The sequence below is a fragment of the Salminus brasiliensis genome, chromosome 2 (genome assembly GCF_030463535.1).
Source record: "Salminus brasiliensis chromosome 2, fSalBra1.hap2, whole genome shotgun sequence".
Lineage (NCBI taxonomy): Eukaryota > Metazoa > Chordata > Actinopteri > Characiformes > Bryconidae > Salminus > Salminus brasiliensis.
In genome coordinates, this window is record NC_132879.1 from 54,248,551 (window position 1) to 54,265,857 (window position 17,307).

The 17,307-nt window shown below is 45.4% G+C and overlaps 1 protein-coding gene across 2 annotated transcripts; it reads right to left on the reverse strand.

Annotated features, from left to right (window-relative positions):
• Positions 1–267: 267 nt before the first annotated feature.
• Positions 268–17,102, reverse strand: lrrn3b (leucine rich repeat neuronal 3b). 2 transcript variants are annotated; one of them, XM_072673183.1, is made up of 2 exons: positions 16,735–17,102; positions 268–3,879 (listed from the first exon to the last, which is right to left on the reverse strand). In XM_072673183.1, exon 2 carries the CDS (start codon positions 3,511–3,513, stop codon positions 1,390–1,392), a length of 2,124 nt encoding a protein of 707 aa, XP_072529284.1. In that variant the 5' UTR covers positions 3,514–3,879; positions 16,735–17,102; the 3' UTR covers positions 268–1,389. The 2 variants fall into 2 exon arrangements, with proteins under 2 accessions (XP_072529284.1, XP_072529285.1); XM_072673184.1 differs by lacking the exon at positions 16,735–17,102 and adding an exon at positions 16,362–16,493.
• Positions 17,103–17,307: the final 205 nt, after the last annotated feature.

The following is a 17,307-nucleotide window of genomic DNA, read 5'->3' on the forward strand; positions in this document are numbered from 1 at the left end:
ATTTAAAGTTGTAAAGAGACGGCTTGGTGGCCTCTCAGACAAACAAGCTAATTAAATAGGAAGCCTAGTCTGATCAGACATGTAAACGGCCTGTAGTTCAGTCGAAGTCAGTTAAAGCTGGCCTAAAACCGGACAACCATGGCCGCCTCATGTCAGTTGGTGCTCAGAGTGGAACAGCCCAGATTCACCAACGATTTTCCACACTTCATCAAAAACATGGACAGCTCTCTGCACTTCGCCCAAAAGAAAGCAAAGTAGGAAACATCCTGATTGCAAAAAGACGTTGACATTTATTCAGTATTTTCTTCTTTGCACAGAGTCTTGTTGACTAATGTGCTCGGATATCACAGACAGCACAGTCAATATAAAAATGGCTTTTAACTTTAACACCCAAAGCAAGAACGCAATGCTGCTGAACCATGTGAATGCTTAAAGTACTGAGATAGTATTTCCAATGAAGGTTTGAGATTGGCTTGTGAAGCTGCGGTCATAACTCTCCACCGGTCTGACAAGAAACCATCGTGAGGGGCATTCTGGCATTTTCCTAGTTTACACGTGTGTCGGAGTAGGCACTTACCCTGGCTTAACAAAGTTTTACCCAAATATCCAGGAGATGCTCTCTGATGTTTTGTTGCTGGCGTGCTGTCTGCGCTTGCCAACACCCAATCCTGATAAGCCTGTGAAAATCTTGATGCGTCTCGAATCTATTATTTTACGATGTACTGTGTTTTTTTTTTATTCAGCAAAGTGTGTGATATCTTTATGCGAGTTACTTCTTCCATACTGTAATTAATTCACACTGGTTTTAATGCCTGGCTACTGCACAGAACATATCTGTTACATTTTTGGATAGAATATATAACAATTGTAGCCATGAAAAGTCAAAATCCTCTATTAAATAGAAAAAAGATATATTTCATCAAAAATTTACACCATAGTCACTATAATTTTCTATTCTACTAGATGTTCCCCATTACAAATAGTTGGCCTCTCTAACGCGTCTATGGATGTTGTACAGCACAGACGGTATTGCTTGGGACCACAAGGACTGCTTCACTACTGTTTACATGATTAACAGTCATTTATAGGAAATAACACCATCCTTTTCATTCCGTCTACCATCTGTACCCAGTGAATGACCCAGAATTACCACAATCCATATTTCATCAAAGAGTCTCGGCTTTCCTCCTCCTAGAGGCCCCAATTCCATCTCCTCTGCCACCTCAAACGGGTCCGAATCGGGGATATAGCGCTGGTTAAATGTGAAGACACCTCTTCCATTTCAATAGTTTGTATGTCAAGGCAAAAGGATACACAATTGCAACGGTATGTTCTCCTTTCATGCCCTGTCGGCTTGCTAAGGTTTCTGCAGTTCTCTGAGTGGGCTGCTTAGAAGGCATTGTCCAACACATTTATGACTGTAGCTTTCACCTCCACAGCAGCCGGCATCCCTTTCCCAGAAACCCACAGCCTTGTAAAAGGAGACTGCGCACCAGCCTCAGGTGTCAGTGCCACTTTTGATGGGCATCTCCTTAACTCCCCGTAAAGGTGGTGGTGGTTCCTCAGAGACATGCAAATCAGCAAGCAAGCTACTGAAGTGGTGGTGAGAAGCACACCAAAGATGGCAATCACCGCTGTGTCCCACTTCTCACTGTCTTCTACGACATGCTCTAATCCTTTTGTCGTGACGTTGACACACTTGGTGTTATGTTTGTGCTGGACGCTCCTGATGTCCACACACACTTTATACTGTGTGGCGGGACTGAGATGTGTGAGATTATACATCCTCATATCAGACGGGACCCTTGCTGTGAAGGCTACAGTAGGATGGTCAGCGCTGGGCATGGTGTACCACTTAATGTTTGGTGCCAGGCTGCCGTGAGAGGCTTTCCAGGACACCAGCACAGAGTTGGCCTGCACAGACTGGATGCTGACATCTAGAGAGCCATTGGCAGGCTGTGGGAAGTATCCGTTCACTTCCACAGAGACAGACTTCAGGTCCGCGCCGACAAGATTGTGCGCCACACACGTGTACAGTCCGGCCTCTCTCTCCGTTATGTCATAAATGTCGAGTGTGCCCTCGGGATGCATGTAAAACTTATCTGCCACCGCGTTCGGCAGGACCCTGTGCCCAGATGGAGTGACCCAGTAGATGTCAGGCTCTGGTTCAGCAAAGGCCCGGCAGTGCAGGGACAATGAGCTCCCGTTGTCCACCGCGACTTGAGCTGGCAGACTATCTGGAGAGATGAGGGGCAGACAGATCTCCATCATCTCTCTGAAGTGAACTTGCCGCACATGCTGACCTTCATACTCTGGGGGTTCCACACAGAACAAGGAGTCAGGCTCCATGAAGCGGATGTTGGTTTTGTTCATGTTCATCCAGCGCACTACGCAGTCGCAGCGGATGGGGTTGGAATGCATGCTGACCTCCCGCAGATTGGGGAGAGACTCCACCGTGATCCTATGTAGGGCACTGAGAGCATTGCCATTTAGCATTAGAGTTTCCAGTCTAGGGAGCTTGTAGAAGGCATTGGGATGAATATAGGACAGTTTGGGGTTGTTGGTAGCCTCAATCTTGGTCAGCTCTGGAAGGTTGTTGAGGGCAAAGCTGTCAATGGACACCAATTCGGGCATGTTGTTGATGCCTAGCTCTTTAAGATGGAGCATGTCCACAAAGTCGCCTCTCTGTATTCGTCCAATGGGGTTTTTATTGAGGTCTAAAAACTTGAGGTTCTTAAGGTGCTGGAGGGCGCCGTGGGGAACCCCCGGGAAAGTATTGTCATAGAACGAGATGCTCTCCAGATTTTCAAGGCCTGACAAGGCTTGGTCCGGAATCTGAGACAAGTTCATCCTGGTAAGTACAAGACTGCGCAAGTTTCTTAAGGGCTTAAAGTTCATGTCCTGGATGGAGATGACTGGGTTTTCTCCAATCATTAGGATCTCCAGATTGGGCAGGGACTCAAACCAGGTACTGCTTATGCTCTGGAGCCTATTCGAGTTGAGATGCAGTCTAAGCAAGTTGTGAAGGCCATAGAAGGCCTCAGGTGAGATGTACGAGATAAGGTTGTGGTTTAGGTACAGTTCCTGAAGATTGCGGAGTTGAGATAGGGCGTTATCCGGTAGGGAGCATATCCAGTTTTCTTCCATATGAAGGGACAAGAGCTGAGGAAGGTGGCCCAGATTGATGTCTCTTATGGAGGATATGTTGTTTTGCGAAAGGTCGATCTCTGTGACATTCGGCAAGTAATCCAAAGGTTTCTCAATTCTGGCGATGTTGTTTGTCTGTAGTAAAATGACTTGGGTATTTGCAGGTAATGTTAACGGAAGCTTAAAAAGTCCCAAATCGTTACAGTCAATAGTAGGGGCCTCCATATAAACCGAACTGGGGGAAAACCAAGGCCTAATCTCACACTCACAAAGCTTAGGACAGCTGCCTCTCTCCTCCACAGCAAAAACAAACGTAGCCATTGCAAACCCCAGTAGCAAATAATCCACAAATGATATGTCTTTCATTTTGGCCTGATTCCCTCCAGCAAATAATGGGTCCTTGTAAATTAAGTGGCCAGAGCTCTTCAAAAATAACAGACCATTTGTTGTTGGGGTGATGGAGATCTAATCCCACGGCGTCTCCCCTGGGCTTTGGCTGGTTGATCTACTGTCCGCTGCTGCAGAGAGGCCTTTCGCTAAGTCTCCTTGTCTTGGCTTTATAGGAAAGGGCAGGCAGGCCAGATAAATAAAGGTAAAATGACCAGCATACGCCTCAGGGAGTTGTGTTTCAGCTAAGCAGAAGTGAGGCTGTTAATTTTCTGTAATACTTCAGTGGTAGAACAGTCTCTCTGGTGATTATGAGCTGCCATCATTGCTTCAGTCCACTTCCACCTAAAGAAGAGAGAGAGCGACAGAGAGAGAGCGAGAGAGAGAGAGAGAGATTAATATAGCAAGAAAATGCAGGGGCATCACTAAGGCATACTGACATTTACAAAAGCCACATTAAAGCACGATGATGTGTGATGACATTTTGTTCTGCTGTGCCTCGACAGCCTTTTACATATGGATTCGGGTCTCCTTGACCTCATCTAGGTTAGTTATGTTGTGGTTTGTACCAGAACGTACCTTTATGCTGGTATATTTCTATATGAATTTTGTCATTAAACACTGTCAACAACATATTTGAGGATCAAGGCATGTCACACTGACATGATGGTTAAGGTGAATGTTGAGAAATGTACTATTTACCGACCATTCTGACACATGGTAGTTTAAGTCGACTAACCTGTGGCTAGTTTGGCATTAAACATAACCTAAATATCTCACTACACCCATTTTCACAAATTTGGGAGAATCAGAGCCGGATATTTTCTGGGGTTGTACAAGTAACGTACAGTCAGAGACATGTTCTCATTATAGGAAATGTTCTGTGTGAATTAGGTAACAGCCGGATCTTGTGTAGTGCGTGCAGGAGGCAAAGAGTACGCTGTGGAAAAGACATTTTGCAGCAACCTGGCCTGTCAGGTCAACCCAGAAGGTAAACATGGTGACGAAAATCCACTTGCTAAACACCTTTGTCATCCCGATGGCAATCTACACTTGTACAATGTGGAAAATGTTCAATGAAGGAGGCTCAATGTAATCCAGCAGAGGTTTGCATAACCAGGATTGCATATCTAGGATCGACCACTCAACAACACTGTGACTGAGTGCCGCTTGCGATTTGCTGGACTTGTCCTCTGACAACAACCCCCACGTCTACTGAAAGCTGCCATTAAATGAACACTACCATGAAGGACAATGTGGGGTTGAACCTTTCCTGAAGATCTACAAGCACTCCGAATCAACGGGGACAAGGCCGAACTCGCCGGCCAATGCGCTGAATTGCGCAGTAAGATCTAAGTCTAAGTCTGTAAGCGAATCACATAGGCAACAACATGTCCTGACATTGTCATGGTATCGACTATCGGCTCACTGCTAGATATGAGCGTTTAGCTGTGTCGTCATTAACCATTAGCATATTCACCAAATTACACAGAAGGCTAAAAACAGAGGCTTCCTGCCTCAGAACTTCCTGCCAGGGTCTTGGTTTCGCATCAGTCGCATGAAAAACGGCGTCAACACGTCAAAATGACCTGCCCTGTTCTCACTCGGACATTACCTGGACTTTGTCTTAGGGGACTGGCAGGATAAAAAGCTGGGTAATGTCCAGTTCAACTGATTTGTACATTTGCATTCACACATAAGGCTCGTCTGGATAATGTCTAGAAAAGCTTTGGCCTTGGGTCTGAAAGGGGCTTACACTGCAAATAAAGCAATCAGGTGCCGTCTTCATTATTGTACAGCGTTGCTGCCCTCAGTGTTTGTGTTTATCTCCCCACTGTTAGAAAGCAATTCCCCCTGAGAGCGAATCTGTTAGATACCTCCCTTCATCACCAGGGTTACTAGAGGGAGGCAGGAGCCAGGAAGCATTCCTTTGCTCCATCATCCTCTTTCCACTCTGGTGCCCAGAGATGGAGATGAAAAAGTTGTGTCTGCTGCAAAAAGACTGCAGTGGTCTCCTGCCTCAAGCCCCTACTGCGGAGAGGACCAGAAATTGCTTTCACATGAGGGACAGTGGAAGGAAGTGTGATTTTTCAAAATACAGAGGCAACGTTCTGATAAAGCCTCTCTATCTCTCTCTGCACAATCAGAGACCCTCATACTACCCGTACTAATCTTCTGCACCAGAACCAATATTGCTGCCTCTGTTGTGGCATGTGCTGCAGTACTGGTTCCTGCACAGGCTAATCCCAATTACTGGAACTTGTGCATGTGTGTGTGGGTGTTAGTAGTTTTTGCATCTCCTCTGCACTTCCGTCTTATTGGAGAAGTGTGTCGCTGCTGTCCTAAGGGGCTGCTGAATCTCCACTTCCTCTCCCTATCTCACCTCCTAATTGTTGTAATAAGCTTATTTTGTAAACAATGCTTGTGTGTGTGCTTATCGCCCTCTAGTAATGTGGGTCTTCACATGGGGTGGTGGAAGGGCTCAGGAAAGCAGTAGTATGTGCTTCAGCTGCAACAGAAACGGAGACGAACGGGAAACACATGTATTTATTCATCATTCACGAGAATGGCTTATTTTCCTAACTGCATTACATGGATTGTTGCCATTTCGCCACATCTGTGGTTCGGGTCACGGGGTGGTGTGCAAGTGTGCTTGTGTCTGTTGACAGCATTTTGCTAATGTGCTGCAAATATAAACACAGGACAAATATCAGCCAATTAATATCACGTAACGAAAGCAACAAATAAGCACTGTTTCAAATCATTTAGTCTATTACATACATGTCAGTGAACCTCTCCTGATGGTTTTTAAAAATATTTCTAGACTAAAAAACTAGAATCTTAAAGGTGACATACCTGAAGGTGACATACCTCTTTTCTACACTATAACACTGAGGTTCCCTGAGGTCTTAATGAAATGTCTGTGATCCTGTCATCCTGTCTAAAGAGCACTGTGCCGAACAGGTGATTTCAGTGGTCTATTTTTCTATCGCTTAACCTATAGATCAGTTTATTGATTAGTCCATTAGTCTAAACAATTATTTTCCTCCCAAAACATCTACAATTATATTTTTAATTCCTTTTATATTGACAAAACTGTACATAAAGTATATTTTGATTTAAATATTAAATATTAACCTTGTACTGTAGGTATAAACAAGACCTTCAGTAGAACAGTCAACAGAGCAGTGGGATATTTCTACCCCTTATCAAAGTGTACATGATCTAATGTATTAATTTTTTTCTTAAACAAAGAAACAAGCTTAAAATAACAGCTGAATGGAGAAACTAGATATGGTTTATATCCAGTCAAGTGCAAATTTGCACAAACACACACTGGCACTGCCAATTAATGTAAAAGTATGTCATGTATCCTGTATAATCAGGTATTCGTTGGAATTATCTGCTACAAGAACAACAGATTTACAAAGCTTTCTTACTAGATCTAAATAAAAGATGGTTCAAACCTACTGTCATTGGAAAAGCAACATTTTTAAATGATGCATCGACTTAAAATACTGATGTTGCCGCATTTTCAGCGCTGATGTTAGAGGATGATATGGTAAAATACTAAATCACGATATTAACATAAATCTTTCAAGATACATGACATTTATCCTGATACATGTAACCACAGAGAGTGACAGATTCTTAAAAATATACTAATCAGATACTCATTATACAACATCTGCTGCTCTTCATCTAATTAAACCAGTCTGATTACACTGTTAGTAATGAAAAACGCAGCTGATCAGTGTTTAATAAGCACTTAGAATATCCTCGATATGCTTAGAAAAGACAAAATTCATCACGATACGATAAAATATCGTCATATCGCCCAGCTCTAGCTGACGTCATCTATTCCTTTAAATGATAATGAGCTACTGCTCACCCATCCGTCAACCCCCACCCTTTTTCATTACTCCTCCCCTGGCTACACAAATTCTAAGACTACTTCACATTTGTCCTAGTTTGCAACATTTACTTCACCTTGAGTTCACAACTCTCTCCACCTCGCACCACATAAACACACACTCTCTCAATCTCTCACTCTCCTTTTCAAAGCTGTTGCCTGCTGTAACTGTCTTTCTGCCCTGTAGGTTTCCAGCGACTCAATTGACTACCAATACTATCTGCGGTCTATTTCTTTGGTGGTCGCAGTACATTTTCAAAGCATCCCAAAAGACTGCACACCACCACCTCACAATGTTGACCCGTTGCTGCTTTTAAAACTCTTAAAGTCGACGGGCCCCGAGTGGTCCAGTGGACTAAGGCTAAGTTCCTATCCTGATCACGCTTCTAGCCATTGGCAGCCTGGGGCACAGAGAGAGCGCAATTGGCCTTGCTCTCTCTAGGGTGGGTAGATGGCGCTATCCCCCACATCACACTAGTGCGGCGCTGGCCGTCACTGGCGTCTGCTAGCCGGTGCATCAGAGTCGGGTATACAGCGCTTCCCCCCTACAGCCCCTGACTATCCCTGACGTTGCATCGCCAGCAGTTCAAAAAGAAGGTGTGGCTGGCTGCGCAGGTGTCGGAGGGGGCGTGTGTTTGTCTCGCCCTCACTAGTGTCGGGGGCGTTGCTTGTGATGGGAGGAGGGAGAGAATACGTATGGGTTGTGTAACTGCCAATCTCAATTGGTGAGAAAATGGGTAAAAATCTGAAATAAATTATATTAAACAAAAATTTGCAAAAGTAGTAGGTGGAGCTATTTAGATGGGGGACAGTCTATTTGTAATTAAATGGCTTGCTGTACAAAGCTGAGCCAAATCTGTTGACTGATCTGTTTTCTCTCCTAGGCAGTCCACCAAAAAACTTACAGCGCTGTCTAATTTTACAGTTTGTAGGTTGGTAAGCACGCCAGATAGCCAGAGAGGTCTCTGCACAGGCACTAAAAAAAAATCAGATTTTCCATAATGCGTCCCTCTAATTCCATCACAAGTCATGTGTATAATAGTTACCTACATCTTTTGAGAGCTGTTCTGTTTTACCCAGAAACTGTGTGCTTTCCTGTCTGAATGCATCTTTCACTTCTGTCCAAATGCAACAGTTTCCTCTCTGTTTTAAATCATGCAGCTCCACACTTTGTCTCTCGCCCTACTAAACGAGGTTATGCTCTTTTACAGAGGCAGCAGCATTTCACGTGATTTCACATTGTGAAGAAATTGCCCCGTTTACCTCATGCATTATAAAAATGCAGCTTGCTGAAGCATGAATAATTTGGCGCAATACTGTACTACATCAGGCCTCAGTCAACAATGCCATCTGCACTGCTTCAGAATTTCCACATCATTTCAACAAACCTCCTTCTAATGAATTTCAAACTGCAAACTAGCGACTGCCATTCTGATCCACTGTCTGCTCAGACTCGTGTATAAGAAAAGCAGGTTTTCCTGTATCATTTCAGAGCAGAGTACACGCCAAACCATCCTCCATCACTTCGCTGGCAAACTTCAGAGCTGCCTCATGTCACAATAACACTACATGTTGGGCTGAACAAGACACCATGGCGTAGATAAGAATTCAGCGACGGTCCTGAAGAAATTTTGATCAAGTGCTTATTAACCAGTCTCAGTTTTACTCTCAGCCTCCATCCACACGTTTTTCAGACCCTAGTATTTTCTGAGTATGCCCAACATACAGCCTGAAAATGGAGGCTTTGGATAATAATGGTGACTCCTGGTTTGCATGTACTGATCATACTACTGGACCGACATGACTTGAGTGCTCTGTAAAGCTGTAGCGGTACATGTCTTCATACTGAAGTCAGATCCGAACATCCCAGTCAGAGTCAACCATCACAAGCGAGGTTCCACCTGGAAACCTTATGCTGCCTCATGCCACACTAACACTACATGTTGGGCTGAGCCAGACACCATGACGTAGATAAAGAAATAAAGAAATGCAGCACTCGTGGAAATGATACCTGTTTACAGATCAGCATCAATAATTAAAGTTCCACTACAGAGATACTCAATGACTATAAGGATAAAACAGTATTCAACAGATTTGAGCCAATTTAGAACCTGTGATCATGCTTTTACTGGACCCTGGAAGACCAGGTCTGGGTAAAGTGAGCATCACATTGAACACTCTCTCTCTCTTCTGTTATGATGATCTGTACACTATAATGCTTTTGGGAAACTGGACCGAACAATTAGGCAACACTTATCATGCTAAAACCTGGGTACGACAAATATTATTACTTAAACCTAGGTATTATTCACTTCACTGCTTTTCAAAACCCTCTATGAATGAATTACCGCTGTCATGCTAAAACCTTGCGTCTCCAAAACAGCAACTTTACAGGAGAAGGAAAAAACTCTTAACTTTCAATGGAAGTCAGTGTAAAAAGATTCGATTCATTTGAGTCAATCTGGAGCATCATCATTGAATGGTTCATGAACCATCATGAAACAATGTAGAGGTGCACGTATTTGTCACTGTACAGCGAAATGTGTCCTCCGCATTTAATCCATCTGTGGTAGTGAACTCACACACACCCAGAGCGGTGGGCAGCCAACTCCAGCGCCCGGGGAGTTGGCTGGGCCTTGCTCAAGGGCCCAACAGTGGCAGCTTGCCGAGCCCGGGAATCAAACCCACAACCCTGTTATCAATAGCCCGGCGCTCTAACCGCTGAGCCACCAGGCTATTGATAACAGGGTTGTGGGTTCGATTCCCGGGCTCAGAGTAAAGAACTTTTATAAATGTCTACAGATCCACAACAGTAGATGTACACATGAAAAATATTCAGATTTTGGTATCAGCTAAGAATTCCCTTATTGCAAATCCCTAAACCCCTGGCTCCTTTTTTCTGGTTTCGAATATTAGTGCAATTTCAAGCCAGTCAAGGCCTTAGAATGAAGCAGCGCAGTCAGAGACAAATGAGGGAAATCATCCTTAACCCAGTTAAGTTTAGGTGAGAACACACAGACTAAAGGCCTTGGAACAACATTGTTGCTTGTAGGACTTAAGTGGCAATAACTTGCATAGCGGCTCATGGTTTCACAGACAGAGAGGAATTCGGTTAATACCGGAGCAAATGGAATTTCAAGATGGATGCCTCTAATCACGCTCCTGATGCACTACAGCATCAGTCTACAAAACCAGGGGCTAGTGGAGCTCGAGAATAAGATCTCGCGCGTTATTGTGCCTGCACTGATAATGTGGCGGCTTGCGCTGTCTCGATTAGGCCTGCGCGGTATCCTGCCTTGTTTGAATAAGAGAGCTGAGTGGGCAGCAGACCTGCTAACCCTGCCAGAGTAATTCAGGCTGAGCTGTGGCAGGCGGGCTCCCGTGTTTGCTTTGGGTTGGCCGATCCTGGGCCGTAAATCCTGGACTGTGGACCAGCTGGGGATAATCGGCATGCTGGAGGGCCATTCTGAGCCCCCCGAGGGCCCTCTAGGGGAGCTAGAAGAAGCTTGTTTTTTCACCTCTGCTAAATCCTATTGCTTTGGACCTGGGTGGGAGATTGATGTGATAACGGAACAAAAATCTGATCGTTCAACCGGAGGCTCCATGGCAATCCATATTCAGTCTTAAGTGAATGGAGGATAATTTGCTTAAGAAGCATGCAGTGCAGTCCGGCTGGGCGTGATACAGAAGCGGTGTGAGATCGGCTTGGTAACAGGAGGATACGATGCATCCTCAGGGGGAGACATTACACCTTCTCTGCTCAGATCTGTTCTACAGACATAAAGGTCACATGTAACTAGAAAGTAGGGCAGCGGCAGAATTGCCTCCTGCTTCACAGGAAACAGCTAGTGTAACACACGCAGAGACGGTCCAGAGGAAATTTTGGTCAAGTGCTTATTAACCGGGCTCACTCTTTCTCTCAGGCTCCATCCACACACCGTAGTGTTTTTTGAGCCCGCCCAACACTCTCTGCTCTGGATCTCTAATAATGGTGACTCCTGGTTTGCATGTGCTGATCATACTACAGGACTACAGGTCTGATATGTGCTCAGTAAGGGTGCACCGGTACATGTATTTGTACTGAACTGTCACAATGTGGATATCACAGTCAGTAACAGGGAGAATAAACAGTACACAGTAAGCTAGAAACCAACTTTCACAAGCTAGAACTGCACCTGGAAACCTTGAGGAGCAGACGTTGGAAAGTGAAGTTTGGATTTGCATGGTATTGTGGGAAATGACGTTTTTAAGTAATTTGTCATATTATTCCAACTCATAAAATCATAGTGGATCAGATGAGGATGCTGTGTCGGGGTTGTTGGGCAGTTTTAGGGTCAGTGTGCAGAAAAGCCAACACAGCCAACATGCTCATATTTACACACTGCAGGAGCACCAGCCCAGTGTTTCTCCACCCTGGTCCTGGAGGCACCTGCACCTGATTCCACTAATCAGCTCATAAACATGAATTCCAGAGGTGCAGGGTTGCAGAGTTAAAACAGATAATCCACTAAAATATAGATGTTTCACCTTCAGGACCAGGGCTGAGAAACACTGGACTACACCACACTAGGTGGAACAAACTGTAACCTGCACTAAACCCAGTATTAATGCCTTCAGAGGGGGTTTGGAGGCCCAAAGCACAACATGAACAGAACTGTGACTTCTGTGTATCGTTACACCCCTAGTCTATTATCTGCATCATATATGGCAACTAAGTGGCAGAAATAGCCCATGCTTTCAGTCATGTCCCAAAAAACAAACACACTGGCATATATCTACACACTCAGCCTATAGCCTATAGCAATCAGCTCTGCTCATTCAGGCTATAAGAAGTGTTTTAGCCTAGTCTGCTTTTTGAATGTGGCACAGTATAGAGCAGCCAATCAGAACTCAGCTTGTGTCCATACAGATCTTCAACAAAACATAATCATACATTAAAATACTTATAATAAAAATAATATAAGCTACCAGAAAAAGTTGTAAAATTTGTATTTACCATTTTTTTTAATTTAGCGTTTAATTTATACTGTCCCTTTATTTTTATTTTTTTATTTAAATACTTATATACACAACTATGCTGCTACACCGCTCCCCATTTTGGTTTCCCATCAATGTGCATCTGTGTGGACGGATTAGAGATTTTTTCAAACGCTGTTGGTGCAAATAGCGATTTTTCTGTCTAATGAAAGGCATTACAGTACATTTGGAAATAACTGGACATGTGTGGGTGAAGCCTCATTCCCTCTCTCACTCTCCATGTGCTAAGCATTAGCAGTGCCATTTGTGCTGGCCAGGCAGGGATGGGTCTAGTTCCCTGCTGGCCTGCTGGATAAGCCTCTCGGTGGGTGGTATAGTAAGGCCACTGGACCTCCCCCTGCCCTTCGCTTTATTGATTTACCATTACACTATTTCCAAGATAAGGGGAGAGTCCATTAAACAGGTTCCACTATGCAACGTGTGTGCATAATGAAGCTTCCTGTGCAAGGCAAGAAGAGCGCTCCCCCATGCACCTGCTCCTGTGTGCTTGCAAATCAGCAGTGAGTCAACGGTTAATGCGGAATCGATGTTCCAAATTAACCGATGGACCCCACACTTCGCAGCTTCCACATCCGTCGTCCCGAGTTTTTGCCCACGGATGCACTCGCCGGAATTCTTCACAGCTGGTTCGGGGACTGATGGGTGTGGGGGGGGGGGGGATTTCACCCTGGGCTCCACTTATGACACCTTGGTATCATAAGGGTTTATGTGGCGAGAGCAGCTCTAATTAAACTCTATCCCTCTGCATTTCTGTTGGTCCATTCATCATTAAATGTGGACAATGTAAAAAAAACTGCTAGATGCAAATTATATCAATAAGTGAAAAACTGCAAACATGGAAATACAAGGTTTTTGTAACAGCAATGATTAAATAATATGTGCATCACCAAAAAAAAAAAGGCAGCCCAGGACCATATAACCCCTTAAACAGCCTATGACCCAGCCTATGAAACCTCTATTATCACAGAATAGCCCCACCAGTTTGTACAGAAGTCCCTGTTGTTACTGAGTAATACACCTTAGTGTGTTATAAGCCTTCCTGCATTAAGGGTTAATCAGCAGGGCTAACCAGCAGTAAACTAAATCGCCAGATAAGAAATGCCAGTAAATTCAAAATAAGCTCTTGTTGTAGCTTAATTTCCATATATACACCGTGTGGCTGAAGGCTTGACCAGCGCTTACACATTACACCCTGCTCTATTATTTGAAAAATATGTGAGAAACACTTGGTTGTCCATTATATATATATATATATATATATATATATATAATACAGACATACAGACCCTGTAATTCTATTATATTTGCGTTTGCAAAGCCCTGTGTTAACAAATCCCCATTCTAAAAGCTGTACTTAGACAGAATGCTAAAGGTTTGAGAGATATGACAGACACTGATATGGGAATTGTAGGCCGGTGCGGATATTTTTCACAACTGCCTTTGAATTCCTGAGAAATAGAATAGGCTCTATATTCGCATGGTTAAAAATGTAGTAAGATGAAGAACATGCAGATATTTTAGCACCCAAACCTCCTTGTTCTTCCACAGTACAATAAATACATCACCGAATATCTGTTGGAAATGTGCAATGGCAGTAAAGCCAGTTTTAAGCAATTATCTGTCGATACCGACATCACTGTGCATCCCTGGTCCCAGGTCTGAGCTAAATTGAATTTCCAGGCGCAAATGTGGCATGGAGCTGTCTTTCAAGCTCTCAGCTATCTTGATATGAATAATATATAACCAGTCAACAGGTCACGGGCCAGCAGATGCTCCCTCAGTGGACGGAATCAATCGTTATACGCCGCTGAAATGCCTTTAGAGCTGGCAACAGCTTTTTATTTCCAATTTACGCCTCTAACCATAAATTCACTTTTTTCGACAGTCCTGTTTTTTCTCAGCAGCCTTGGTCAGTTTCGAGGACGTGTGCTTTTTTAATGGTCAGACGTGTTGGTGAGCTGCTTATCGCTCCATATTGTTAATTCATAAACATTTCGTTGTTTCTGCTGTTCGCCCGGGAGAGCTTTCCTTCTTTCCTTCGCCAAAGAACTAAAAAAACGCTCGGAACGAAATCCAAGGGCAAAGAACAGAGCGTTTACACATTTAATCCGGCACCGGGAACAACCAGTTTAACCAAAAGCCATGAGACGTCCCTATGGTACTGCTTCGCACGGTTCACGGTAAATGGAAATAATTGGCTCAAGGCTCAAGGTTCTTGTGGGAGCGACAATCAGCGTGCCAGCCAGCACATGCTTGAGTTTGATTTAGGCGTCTCTCCGCTTAGACCGTTCTTAAGTAATGAGCTGCCGGTTGAGCGTCGTGGTGCAGACGGCAAGCCCTGTACGTCTCTCTCTCCACCGTAGGAACCAGTGTGATCCAGGAGCAGATGGAAGGCGCAGCGGTGGCTCTCTGATGTTTTCGCTCCACGTTCACTTCCCCGAGAACAAACGGCATATGCTGCTACCGCGCTCCTTTCTTATCAAAAAACCTACACTTCTGTTGTATTACATGGCAAGCTATTTGAAACAGCGACAGGATACGCTCTTCTGCGTTTGATTGGACGCCTTGTTTGGGCTTTTGTTCTTTCCTTCTTTCATTAATCCCTTCTCTTTAATTCACTTTCCGAAGCAATACGCTGTTAAAAGAGGAGCGCCTATCCAAACGAGGCCGTTCACAGGGTGCTAAGGTCTAGCCAGGCCTAACCTTCTGCATTTCCATTTTGCTCGAGCCATTACAATTTCTTTCATGCTCGGCTCATTTAACGAACCTTAACACGTTTCAAGGCCTCGCTCTATCTACGGTTTCCCCCCTCATGCTATTGTGGTCGGTTGGAGAGCCCACACAGTTTCCTTTCTCTTCGCGCTCACACTCAGGGACTCTATAAATTTGCTCTTAATACACACGCCCACACGCTGCTTTTGTGGTGCGCGCTGTGTGGTAGGAGGCCATTGTAAGGCACATGAGCTCTTCAGAACCTCACCACACAAACCAGAGCCTGAAATCGATTGATTTATTTATTTTTCTTGTACTGCTTGTACCGGAGACGTGCCGCGTGCCTTAATGTTTCTTAATTGCTTTAGCAAAGCAGACAGGCCTCCAGCATCTGTATCCATCAAAAAAAAAAAAACAAGTGCTGTGAGTGCTGTGGTGCTTCACCAGGGTCCTCAGCTAATGGAGGAGACGCAGGTCTGTACCTAACGATGTATACATGGCACATCCTAATGCATCCCTTCCAAATAACAGCATAGGCTGCTATGAAAGCTTAACGAGTGCGAAGAACAAGGCCTGGACGCTATAGGTGGTCACATGGCGGACAGCAGGCGCCGGCAGAAGACAGAATCCACGCGCATCGGGTCGGCGTGTGCGATCTGCACATCTGTCAGAGCTCTACAAGGCCTTCCTATGGAGGAGAGAGTGAGAGGCATCACATCACTGCAGCTGCAGTCGCTCGCTCTTACCTAATCCGTGAGCGGTGTGGGAGGACAGGCTCCTCGGGTTACGTGGCTAACAGGCTGGGTGAAGTGTCGAATGCATAAGAGGGTGGCACCGCTAATTATGCCAAAGCAGACCGAGCCAGAAAGAAACACACACACACACAGATACACACAGGCGAATGGATCAGAATCGCAATGGCACTCTCCGTGAGCCTCGAGACGCACGCGTCCTCCAATATTAATGGACGAAGCCCACTGGGGAGGCGGATGGGGTGTACGGATGCGCTGGCTGCAACAGGGTGGTGGAGACTAGAGTGGAGAAAGCCAGAGACGCCTGGAGGCTGATTTCCTTCAGAGGGTGCATCGGGCTGCATCGGGCTGAGCCTCATCCTGAAGGTCCGCCACGCACTGCATCCACACATCTCCTCAGTGCTGCTGCTTACCTGCTGCTTCATTTTCAGGGCTTATTACTGAAGTTCCTCGCGGTTCCTGGGGTTATTAATGGATAATAACACCAAGACGTTTGATGCGGGGACTTATAATGCAGGGTGGCGCAGACGACAGGGTGAGGGATTCCTAGTCTGAGGATTAGCACACACACACACACACACATATATATATATATATATATACACACACAACCCAAATACAAGCTTCACTACTGCAGAGCCCTCCACTTTTTAACAGATGCCTGTGGTGCGTTGAAAACCAATGGCTGCTTAATGTGAGGCTGTTCTGGGGGAGACGGCTGAACTTATAAAGAGCTATGCGGTAAAAAGAAGAGGGGGGTTATGATGGCGGTGGTGCAGAACTTACTCGTATGAGTCAACGCAGAGAAATGCTGTATTCCGTGTCTCCCCGGAGGTCCACGGAGGAGCAGCGGCGGCGGGGGCAGGAGCAGCGGCAGCGGGGGCAGTAGCAGCGGCAGCGGCGGCGGCGGTGTGAGCCTTCTTCCTCCGAGCCGAGAGAGCCGTCGCGACTTCACCACAGCCTCGGGTCGTCAAACGGACGACGCGAAAAGTCCAGCGACTACTTCAACGCCTTCTTTCCGACCATTGCTGCCTCGTTTTTCACTCTTCCCCCGCTGTTTACAGGAGCGACTCCCTCTCCATCGCTTTCCCACACTGACATGCTGCTGCTGCCGCGAGCCCAACGGTCGTTAATATCGCAGCAGCCAATAGCGATGGAGCAGAGCACACAGTGCGGCGCTGTTTGTTTCCCCACCCGAATTGAGACAAGCCCCGCCTTCCCTGCGCTGTCATTGGCCGGCACGTCGCGCCCGCCGCCTCAGGATTGGACAGTCGTGTTTTCCCGCCACTCGCGCGGCGATTGGTTAGCAGTTCGTACATACAGATATGCATGCATACGCTCCGGTATTACGATTGGATG